Below are 11155 nucleotides of genomic sequence, written 5' to 3'. Positions count from 1 at the left end.
TATATCATTTTTCGTATTTATTCTTCTCAGTAATTATCATTTTTTTAAAGGACCAAGAATTCCATAGGGAGAGTGTAGCCCAACTGATTTAAAACACTCTTTCACAGATGGATGGAATAACAGTGATAACCACCGCCAACATTTAGGCCCTTTTGACCAGTCCTCCATTTGTACTTCAGTTCTTGTTTGCTCTGGCAATGTCGGTTTTTGTTCCAAGATTTGAAGCTCACAGTGAGAACTCTGGGTTCTTTAGAAAGTCCTCAAATAAAGCTGTAGTAAGCTTCTCCTTTTCCAATTTTCTCTAAATATGTTGATCTGGAGTTGGCAATATTTCTCTAAATTCCTCATTTACTTTTGGATTAGCTGAGATGAGCCCAGCACCAACCCAGGAACGACTCTGAGCGATGCCCAGTTTCTCAGGCCGCAGGCGCAGCCACGTGTCAGTCAATCGCTGCTCATTCGGAACCTCCCCCGCACGAGGAGAGCCCCCCAAATTGTCCAGTTTTAATTTTCCAGTTATTCAGAGTGAAGAATGTTAGATGTTTATCTAGGCCAAGGTTTTCTTGCTTGCTTTTGGTCCCTATAAAGTCAAGACTGCTGATGACTTGTCAGAGAGACCAAAAACTCTCGTATTCATAAACTTCCTCCCTAAAAGGACCAGATCCTGCTTCCTGTATCTTCTTAATCATTATTTTGAGAACTGCCAGCACCTGAGCCTATGTGTTTCCCAGTTACAGCATTGTAAAGCCTTCTTATCACAGTCTTAACATCTAGCATGTTTGCAAACTCTGTTAATTTTAAAAAGAGCTACTTTTTGGAGACAGTGCTCAATGGAAGCAGATGCCCCTGCTCCCCACCTTACCAGCTCTGCTTTTGCCTGTATTTCCACAATAAAAGTATCCACCTGCTGGACTTTTTCACTGCTGTATCCTTAACACTTAGAACAGAAGCTGGCACATAATAATTGAACAAATATTTACTGAATGAGAGGTTGAATGGTTTGGAATTTGTTCTGTGTTGGCTCCCGCCAGGACCCTACATATACTATATGTCTTCCCTATGACCAGCACCCCCAGCTCATCTACTTGTTTAGGCTCAACCCGCTACATTTACATTCTGAAGGGCAAGCATAGTTATAAAGACACAGTACAGCGCCTTCTACAACTTTCTGCAGGGGTTCCAGGAGAAACAATAGTGGGTCGTAGCACTGATATGCCTATTGATACTTGTAGGTTGTGTTTGAGGGAAGATCTTTTATGTGCTTTCATCCGTAAGTCTGAAAAGCCAATGATGACCCAGAATCACTTCAGAGAGATCCAAGAAAAATATACACAGCAGGGAGTGGGAGAAATTGGAGATTTGGACACTGGCCTGAAGGAGGAAGTTAACACCTGTGCAGGGGTTTTAAACTAGATGGTGAAGAACAGGCCATGCCATCACATTAACAAACACATGGAGAGGCTGCCAAAACTTGGGGTGTAAAGTATCCCCAGAGTTTAATTTTTAAACCAAAGCATAAACATTCAAAGTGGTTATATACGAAGTCTCCTGAGAAGGAATGACTAGCAGTCTTGAAGGACCATTTTGGAAAGAAGTTGTGCGCATCCACACATCCACACACAGAATGTGCCATTGTTTGAATTTGCTGTAAATAACCATCCTAGGGCCAGGAACTGTGTCATACAGATCTTTGTGTCCCCGTTACCTCGCAGTGCCTCTTAATGAAAAAACATTCATTTTCAGTAAGTTTTATTGGTGTTCTGACATTAAAAAGTCTTAAATTCTCTTCTAGGCCAGTAAAACGGATTGCTGAATACCTCAGGCCATTAAGTTTGTGTAGAGAGTAACACAAAACAAGCGGAAATTTTCAGAAGTTTTCCTTCCCCCGATTTAGAAACCCTGATTAGTTTGGGCAGGACTCAGATCGGCAATCCCTCCTTGAACGCTGGATTTGTGTGGGCGTGGTAGAGAGGCTATCCCCTAACCCATATCAAAATAATTCTAAAACCGAAAGTTAGCTCGATTATCTGTCCTTCTAACGGCTCGGTTCCCCTGCTACCGCCTTGATCTAATTACCAAAACGGCCGCCACCGCGCTCGCCCGTCATTGGTCGAACTTTCCTCAGGCGGCGGTTCTAGTCCCTCTGGGTCCTAAATTCTCCAGAGTACAGTCGAAAGACCTCAAACAGGGGCGGGGCGGGTGCCGGATGTGACGTTTCCGGAAGCGCGGAGTGTCGTCTGTGGGGACAGGTGGGGAAGGGGGTCCCGGGAATGTGGTGGGGCCCGGACGCCGAGCGTGAGCCGACTCTGACGGGGAGCGGCCGCCGTGAGTGTGGGCCTGCAGCCTTCTTCTGCCGCGCGCCCCCTGCCCGGGCCGCCGCGCGCAAGGCCCCTGGTGGCCGCCTTCCCCAGCCGGGCCCAGCGCGTCCCCGCCTGCCGCACTGGAAAGACCCGAAAACCTTGAACATTTTTGTCCCGGGTTGGCAACTTGGGCCTGGCTGCCTTCGAAAAGGGAGCCTCAAGCAGTTGTCAGGCGGCCCCTCTCGACACTATACGCCCCCTCCGCTGGCCCCCTACCCCCTTTCAGGCCTTTAGGCCACGTTCCTCTCGTATCTGCGGACGCTGCATCTCTTCTTTGGGGTGCTGCCCAGCCCTGTAGAACCAGGCACCGCTCTGACCTTGGTAGGGGATTCCATTCTCCTCCCAAAAGATCCTCTCCCGAGAGGTAGTGAGGTACAAGCACCCTCTGCTTCATTTTGCACTGATGGGCTCTGGACTGTTTACTAATTAGGCAACTTGGGGACGTTTTAGATTTGCTAGCGGCTTTCTGAGCCCTTAAAAAGGCTTGGTGGGAGATGGGATGCCTCTGTGTTCCTCGCCGTCCCCACAACTTTTGTACTATTGGTGGGTGTTTTAGAGAACGAGTTTGGTGCAAAAAGCGTGACCTAGGGATAGAACTGGCCGAGGGGAGGACTATCTCTGAGGGACGGTTAGAGTGGAACACAGAAAAACTGGTTAGACTAGTGATTGGTGAGGATTTCTGGGCAGATCAGAATCCTGACTGAAGTAAAAGATCTCTTTTGGGAGGAAGGAAGCCTTAAGACTAAAAGATAAAACAAGGCCTGTAGACCTAGGGCCTTGAATTCCGAAGTGAATTCTACTATAGCTTGTGTATTTTAGAGCATGCGAAATGCTAGGGTATGCTGTATTTTTATGTGTATCAGATACCCAGATTCTTTTTGGAAATGATGTAGAGTTATATCTGATTAGAAGTTGGAATCTGATTCTAACAGCTACAATATCTAGAAAGATTGTAGAATTATTGCAGCTTGAGACCCAGGGAGGGAAAACTCCCACGTTTTTTTGTTAGTTTGCCTTTGGCATTGCAAGTTACCTTTGTGCCTTTTGTTACTCAAAGAGTCTTAGTCTTTGAAGATAGATTTCAATAAATTGTTTTCAAGATCTAAATTCCTTGCCCTGATATGACAAATAATGTTATAGATTGGAATAGTGGTTTAGTGAGCAGAGTTAGAATTATGAGCATTCATTCACAGACTAGTTCCTTTAACCTTGTGCTCAAATATGAAAAAAGTACACCATAGAAAAATGCCAGTTGCTCTCACATTAAATACCAATGATCAAACTTAAGTCAGTTAGCAATCATCATGAAAGTTTATTGAGTATACTCTGCCATGGAGGGGATTGAAACAGGTGGCTGGGAAGAGAAATAATTAAAAAATTTAAGATACTGTCCCTCCTTTTATGGTGCTGAGGGAAGGGTCACCTAATGATAGGGAATGATTAGCATGGAAAGTAGATGTAAATTTTATTCCTTGTACCACCTGCTAATGGCACAGGTATTGTGAGTTTTTGAGTCTGCCAATCCTTTCACCATTAAAATAAGGGCTTCCTTGAGGGTCTTATCCTTTTCATGGGAAAGAGACCTTATTTGATATGAGCCATAACATAGGGTATTTTTCTCTTAATTTCTTTGTCATGTAGAGGTTATGGGATGAACACACTGTGTAGTAGGCTGTGCGGCCATAATGTGGCCATGGTTGATGCCATCTGTTTTTTTCTTTTCTGCTCAGAACTTGGTCCTGATGTTTGACCATGGAGATGTGAGCCTTCCGCCCGAAGACCGAGTGAGGGCTCTCTCCCAGATAGGCAGCACGGTGGAAATAAATGAAGACATTCCACCTCGTCGGTACTTCCGCTCTGGAGTCGAGATGATCAGAATGGCCTCCATTTACTCTGAGGAAGGCAATATTGAACATGCCTTCATCCTTTATAACAAGTACATCACGTAAGACACCTCCAGTTTCCTTTTTCTTTTCCGGTGACTGATGCCTCACTCATTCTGCTCTTGTGCTTATTTATTCTGCTCAGAATTGCTAAAACTGGAGAACTTGACACCATCATTAGCATTAATCATTTTTACTGGCAACTCCTACATACTGGCTGTCCTTGACATTCAAACTCACGAGTACCAACAGTATTATTTTCATGACTCAATAATTTCATGAGTAAGAGACCTACCTCTTTGGCCTGTGCCCACATGGCCCAGCTGTTAGGCAAGAGAGTTGGTGGTTAAATTACACAGATTTTGTTTTGATTAATGTTTGTCTCTGTTAAGGCAGCCCATCATAGGATTATTATTAAGATTAACAGAGCCAAAATTCTTCACTTCTGCTTATTTTGTAGCAAATCGAGGTTCAGGAAAAAGTTTTGTTTTTTTTCTTAACCTTTATCATAATCATGCAAGTAATCAAATAAGTATTGACCACTTACAGATTGTGTGGCTTAACATAAGACCTTCCCTTGAGTTACTTAGCATCTTAGGTAGGCAGCATACATAGAAGATTTCAGTGCAGTTGATAGGGAACAACTCCTAAGGCCCCAATGATAATGAAATCATGTGTAATTTAGGAAGGGAATAATGTTAAAGGGTCTCATTTATCATTTTTAGTCTTATTCTTTCATAATAATAGGACCTTCTTAAAAAAATAACAACAGTGTGTTTGTATAGTTTTTAATAGTTCATAGAGTATTTCACCTTCTTCATTTGGTCTTCACAGTTCAGTGTGCTCTGAGTTGGGCACATTATCCTCTCATTCTGTAAGTAAGGAACCATTCTCTGGGTTTAGTGACATGCTTTGTTCCACAGTTTGGAGTGACAAAACCTGGATTTTCTAACTCTTCAGGATTCACTCTTCATTATAAGCCCCATTCTTTTTGTTTTCCTTTTGGTAATTCTCTGTGAGCTGATAGTCTGAGATTATAGCTTTGAGCCACACTGACCACTTTTTGGTTACTTTAAAATTATTTTTTGAATAGGTGACATGTACATATGATACAGAATTCAGAAAGCACAAATGGGTGTTTATATATATATACATACATACATATATTTAAAATCAAAGTCTCCCTACCACTCCTCTTTTCCCCCAAATCCTCACTTCCCCTTCCCAGAGACAATCACTCTTACTAGTTTCTTATATGTCCTCCCAAAGATGATATATGCATAGCAATTATATCATATTTTTTTTATTAAGGTATTATTGATATACACATTTACGAAGGTTTCACAAGAAAAACAATGTGGTTATTACATTCACCCCTATTTTCTAGTCCCCCCTCATACCCCATTGCAGTCACTGCCCATCAGTGTAGTAAGATGCCACAGAGTCCCTATTTGTCTTCTTTGAGCTACACTGTTTTCACCGTGACCCCACACATACCATGTGCACCAATCATGATACCCCACAATCCCCTTCTCCTTTCCTCCCCTCTCCCTCTCCCCACTCCCTCCCCCTTGGTAACCACTAGTCCCTTCTTGGAGTCTGTGAGTCTGCTGCTATTTTGTTCCTTCAGTTTTGCTTCATTGTTGTACTCCACAAATGAGGGAAATCATTTGGTACTTGTCTTTCTCCGCCTGGCTTATTTCACTGAGCATAATATCCTCCTGCTTCATCCATGTTGCAAATGGTAGGATTTGTTTCTTTCTTATGGCTGAATAGTGTTCCACTGTGTTTATGTACTACATCTTTATCTATTCATCTACTGATGGACACTTAGGTTGCTTCCATATCTTGGCTATTGTAAATAGTGCTGCAATAAACATAGAGGTGCGTATGTCTTTTGGAGTCTGAGAAGTTGTATTCTTTGGGTAAATTCCAAGGAGTGGGATAACTGGGTCAAATGGTATTTCTATTTTTAGTTTTTTGAGGAACCTCCATATTGCTTTCCACAATGTTTGAACTAGTTTACATTCACAATGGTTGAACAGTGTAGGAGGGTTCCCCTTTCTCTGCATCCTCACCAGCGTTTGTTGTTCCTAGTCTTTTATATGTTGACCATCCCAACTGGTGTGAGGTGATATGTCATTGTGGTTTTAATTTGCATTTCCCTGATAATTAGCGATGTGGAACATCTTTTCATGTGCCTGTTGGCCATCTGCATTTCTTCTTTGGAGAAGTGTCTGTTCATATCCTCCACCCATTTTTTCACTGGGTTATTTGCTTTTTGGGTGTTGAGGCGTGTGCGTTCTTTATATATTTTGGATGTCAACTCCTTATTGGATATGTCACTTATGAATATATTCTTCCATACTGTAGGATGCCTTTTTGTTCTGCTGATGGTGTCCTTTGCTATACAGAAGCTTTTTAGCTTGATGTAGTCCCATTTGTTCATTTTTGCTTCTGTTTCCTTGTCCGAGGAGATGTGTTCAGGAAAAAGTTGCTCATGTTTATATTCAAGAGATTTTAACCTATGTTTTCTTCTGAGAGTTTTGTGGTTTCATGACTTACATTCAGGTCTTTGATCCATTTTGAGTTTATTTTTGTGTATGGGGTTAGACAATAATCCAGTTTCATTCTTTTGCGTGTAGCTGTCCAATTTTGCCAACACCAGTTGTTGAAGAGGCTGTCATTTCCCCATTGTATATGCATGGCTCCTTTATAGTATATTCACATTAGATTTTTGATCACATACTACTCGAAGGGTTTGTCAGTGTTGTTGACATTTGAGATGGAATAATTCTTTGTTGTGGAGACTGTCCTCTATGTTGTAGGCTGTTTAGCTGTGTCCCTGGTCAGTACCCACTAGATGCCAGTAGCACCTCTTCCCCCACTGTGATGACCAAAAATGTCTCCAGACCTTACCTAATGGTTTCTGAGGGGCAAAACTGCCCTGGTTGAGATCCAGTGCCCTAAAGAAAAGGAGGTGGAAGAAAGGGACTGCTGTTGTCTTTACTTTTTATCTTTTTTAAGTTTAGAAGTAGTGCCTGTTTACTCAGATACCTTGCAGTTCATCTATGACATCATTCCCTGTTATGTGACTTAAATGTAGATAAATCGATATATAACTATAATTACATTTCTGCCTCTCTTTGCAGTTATGAATTTTTTATTCCTAGGCACAGTGGGCACAAAAATTTCTTTGAGTTTCTTTGGCTATTGTTCCTCTTTTTATATACTCTGATCCTGGTAGAAATAGTATCCTTGTATATTTCTGGTAATCTTGTAGATAGTTCTCCCAGAATGAGACTTAGGGGCACAATTGCTTTGGGGAATCATCGTTGGTGATGTTCAGTAGAATCATGGACTCACTCTACCAGGTATTTTCTGAGGGCCTTCTGTGTGCTGTTGCCCCACATAGAAAGTGCTTTGAGAGCAAGGACCATATTCATTCACCAAATATATATTGCATATACCTGCCATCTACTTGGCACCACTCTAGGTCTTGGATACATAGTAAGTAAAATGGGCCCTGACCTTACTGGTGTATGTTCCTAATTTATTAGCACAATAAATGGGTAAGCAAATAAATATATAGTCACAAAATAAGGAAAATGCTATGAAAGCAATAAAGTGCTATGTCAGAATAACCCAAAGGTATCTAATTAGACTTGAAGGGTGCTGTAGAGTTCGTCATTCCAAGTACATAAAGCAGAGCATTTAAAACATGTAACTGTGTTCAGAAGCTCCTAGGTAGCAAAGACCCTAGTGTTCTGAAGATTGTTGTGTTTGGAGCATAGCTAGCGAACAGGGAGAATGATTCCCAGTGAGGTTGGAGAGGCAGGCGGGGCTGAATCATACAGGATATTATGACCCAGAGTAAGGAGTTTGCATTTTCCCTAAAGAGCAACAGGAAGCCATTGAAAAGTACTAAGTAAGGTTGTGACTGTTTTGTGGTAAGTGATGGAGAGAGTGTAAAGAGAAGGCAGGGAGATTAGTTAGGAAACTCTTAACAGCAATTCAAGAGAGAGGCTGGCAGCATGAATGAATGTGGTGGCCTGGAAAGAAGCAGATGGATTTGTATTCTGGAGGTAGAGTTCACAGGACTTCCGGACAGTTTGGGAAAGAAGATAGTATCAAAGCTGACCTCAGCTTTCTGCCTTGAGTAACTTAGGATGTGCTGGTCCGTTAACTGAGATGGGGAGAGTGGTATTGAAAAAACTGTTGGTAGTGGGGAGATTCAAGAGTTCAGACTTGGGTTTTTTTATGTTTTCAGGTGTTAAGTTTAAGATGTCTATGTGATATCAAGTAGAGATGTCCAGTAGGAAGTTGGATGTATCAGTCTGAACTCAAAGGTCTGGGTTACAGATAACAGACCCAGAAGTCCTCAACATAGAGATGGTTCTGAAGCCGTGAGAACCTCTGGGACCTTCCAGTGCAGAGGTTCTGAATATGGAATCCAGGAACCCCACAAGGATTCATTTATGTAATTTGGGGCCCATGAACTTGGCTGGGAAAAGCTTTTCTTGCTTTTACTAACCTCTAGTTGAAATTTAGCATTTCCTTCCATTTTGAACATGGTCCTCAAACCACAGTAGTATTAATAATATTTGTAGTTTTGTCACCAATAGAAATCAGAATTTTCATATCACATTACAACTATTGCTGATATCTCAAAATAGCATTTACATTTATCACTACTTCAGAAATAATTGTAGAGTTACTAAACCCATGACTAGATCCTGTTTATTAATGTATTAAAAATGCATGAGTAAAGAAACATGTATCACAGTTTTGTATTTTGAAAACTGTATTTCTTTTGTAATCCTTCACATTTAATATCACATCTTTAAAAGTTAATCTGAGGTGTCCATAGGCTTTATCAGATGCCAGAAGGATCCTTGACACAAGGATCAAGAACCCTTAATAATGAGACTGTAGAATGAGAAGAGAAGGAGCTTAGGGTTGAGCCCTGAGGTTGGTTAGTGGAGGGAGGGCCAGCAGATGAGACTTTGCAGGAAGGTTTGAGAGGCAGGAGGAAACCCAAGAGAGAGTGGTGTCATGGGAATCAAAAGAGGTCAGTATTTGCAGGAGAGTGGACAGATGGGTTGAAGGTTTGGGTTTGGTGTCATGGTGTCATTGGTGATGTTGGTCAGCAATTTCACTAGCAGAATTAAAGAGACACTAGATTTGAGTGGGTTGAAAGACAAATGGACTAGAAAAAAGTAGAGATCATGAGTATAATCCAGAAGTTGGCAAACTTTTTCTGTAAAGGGCCAGATAATAAATATTTTTGGCTTTCTGGGCTGTTTGATCTCTACTGCAGCCTCTGTTTTGTAGCATGAAAACAGCATAGATAATACATGAAAGAGCATGATGGTTGTTCAGTTCAAGCCTCACTTACAAAACCAGATGACCTAGCCATAGTTTGCTAAGCCCTGGTGTAGACAACTCTTTGCCAAAGTTTGGATAGGAAGTAAAGTTGAAAAGTGAGGAAGTAATTGAAGGGGATAAGAAGTGCATGATTATGTGATGTGTATTTTAAGATGGGAGATTCTAAACCATATATTTTGCTGGTGGAAAGGATCCTGTGGAGGAGGAGAGGTTGATGGTACAGAAGAGAGTTTAACTGTAGTGATAAACGTCTGAATAGGCAAGAGCGGATAGGATTAAAAGTACAGAGATACTTAAGGAACTGATTGTTTCCTGTGATTTGGTGTTACTTTGAGTGACATGAAAATCAGTGTTAACAGTGAGACCAATAAGGGGAGTCTGTCCCTGTATATGGTGTTCGACTTCTAGGACCAGCTAATGTGATAAATTAGGCCTGGAAGAAAGTTAAGTGAGGTGAGATGTAATGAGGTTAAGTAGGGTGAGATGTAGCAGCTATGTACCTAATTTGTTAGATTTAGGGTTTAATTGGGACTTTGTTGGATTGGCTTGTCCTGGAGCAATAAATGTAGCTGCTTTCATTTTTCTTGCAGATGTATCTTCAAGAGCCTAATTTTGATTTTGTGAACTGACAAGTTGCACGGAATTTCTAGCTCAGTATTCTTTGTTTTTCTACTGCCTTTTAGTTAATATATTCCTTTCAGTAACTGGCTCCCTCTGGCAGTTCTACAGCAGAGGAGAGATGAGGTAGGAGGGTAGGCATCTACCTCACCACTCCTCTACCTCCCCACTATTGAGAGTCATTGTTCTAGACCTTTTGTGGGTACTTTAACTCAGGATTTTAAAAGGCATTTCATCTTTTCCCTGGAGCAATTCAGGCATCTTAATAATCTCAAGCACATTTCCCCAGTCAGAGGTTTTCTCTGCTGCAAGAATGCTTTGCCTTTTGCAGACCCCAGTATAGAAGAAAGATCTTCAGCACATTAAATCAGTACATATTTTCATGATGAGCACAGGCAATAATCCAGGCAGTGGATTCTTTCACAGCTTTTTATGGTCATTGACTAGGCTATACAGAAGGGAGTTACAAAGGATGTAGGCAATGCCTGCTCCTATGACACGAACCCTGAAAATGGTCTGTTACCTGTGTTGAAAATGTTTACCACTGGGATCAGGGCTTATAGACTGAAGAAGGTTTTCTTCTGTGATCAGGCTTACTTTGCTCATTAATTTTTAAAATTGGGAGAAATGAGATGAGAATCATTAGTGTACCTGTGTTACAGAATTTCTGCCTGACTTCTTTGAATTAATTATTTTTGTATAAAATTATGTTCATGGCAAAAACAGTTTTTTGAAACCGTACAGCAAGGGAAATGTTAAAATGAAAAGTCCCATTCCCCACAAGTAATATAACCACTGTTACATTTCCTGTATGTACAAGAAAATGTTTATGCCCATGCAAGCACATGGGCTCATGTGTTTATCCTTTTTCTTAAAGCATGAATGAGATCATACAAAATTTTCTAT

At 41.3% G+C, this 11155-nt stretch overlaps 1 protein-coding gene across 9 annotated transcripts in view; it reads left to right on the top strand.

Moving 5' to 3' along the window:
* Nucleotides 1-2175: 2175 nt before the first annotated feature.
* The window catches only part of STAMBP (STAM binding protein), a 31368-nt gene continuing 22388 nt past the window's right edge, over nt 2176-11155 (top strand). For 5 of the 9 annotated variants that reach the window (XR_012120536.1, XR_005063700.2, XR_005063701.2 and 2 more), the window contains exons 1-2: nt 2225-2732; nt 4091-4305. Coding sequence is in view for 4 of the 9 variants with exons in the window: in XM_017644351.3 (XP_017499840.1) it covers nt 4103-4305 (203 nt within the window). In the remaining 5 variants the exon portion in view is untranslated. Of the gene's footprint in view, nt 2733-4090; nt 4306-11155 lie in introns of all 9 variants that reach the window. The other 4 variants (XM_017644352.2, XM_017644353.3, XR_012120537.1 and 1 more) reach the window with 4 other exon arrangements.

The sequence above is a fragment of the Manis javanica genome, chromosome 1 (genome assembly GCF_040802235.1).
Source record: "Manis javanica isolate MJ-LG chromosome 1, MJ_LKY, whole genome shotgun sequence".
Classification (NCBI taxonomy): Eukaryota; Metazoa; Chordata; class Mammalia; order Pholidota; family Manidae; genus Manis; species Manis javanica.
Note: the sequence above shows the minus strand (reverse complement) of the source record. Positions and strands in the feature narration are given on the sequence as shown.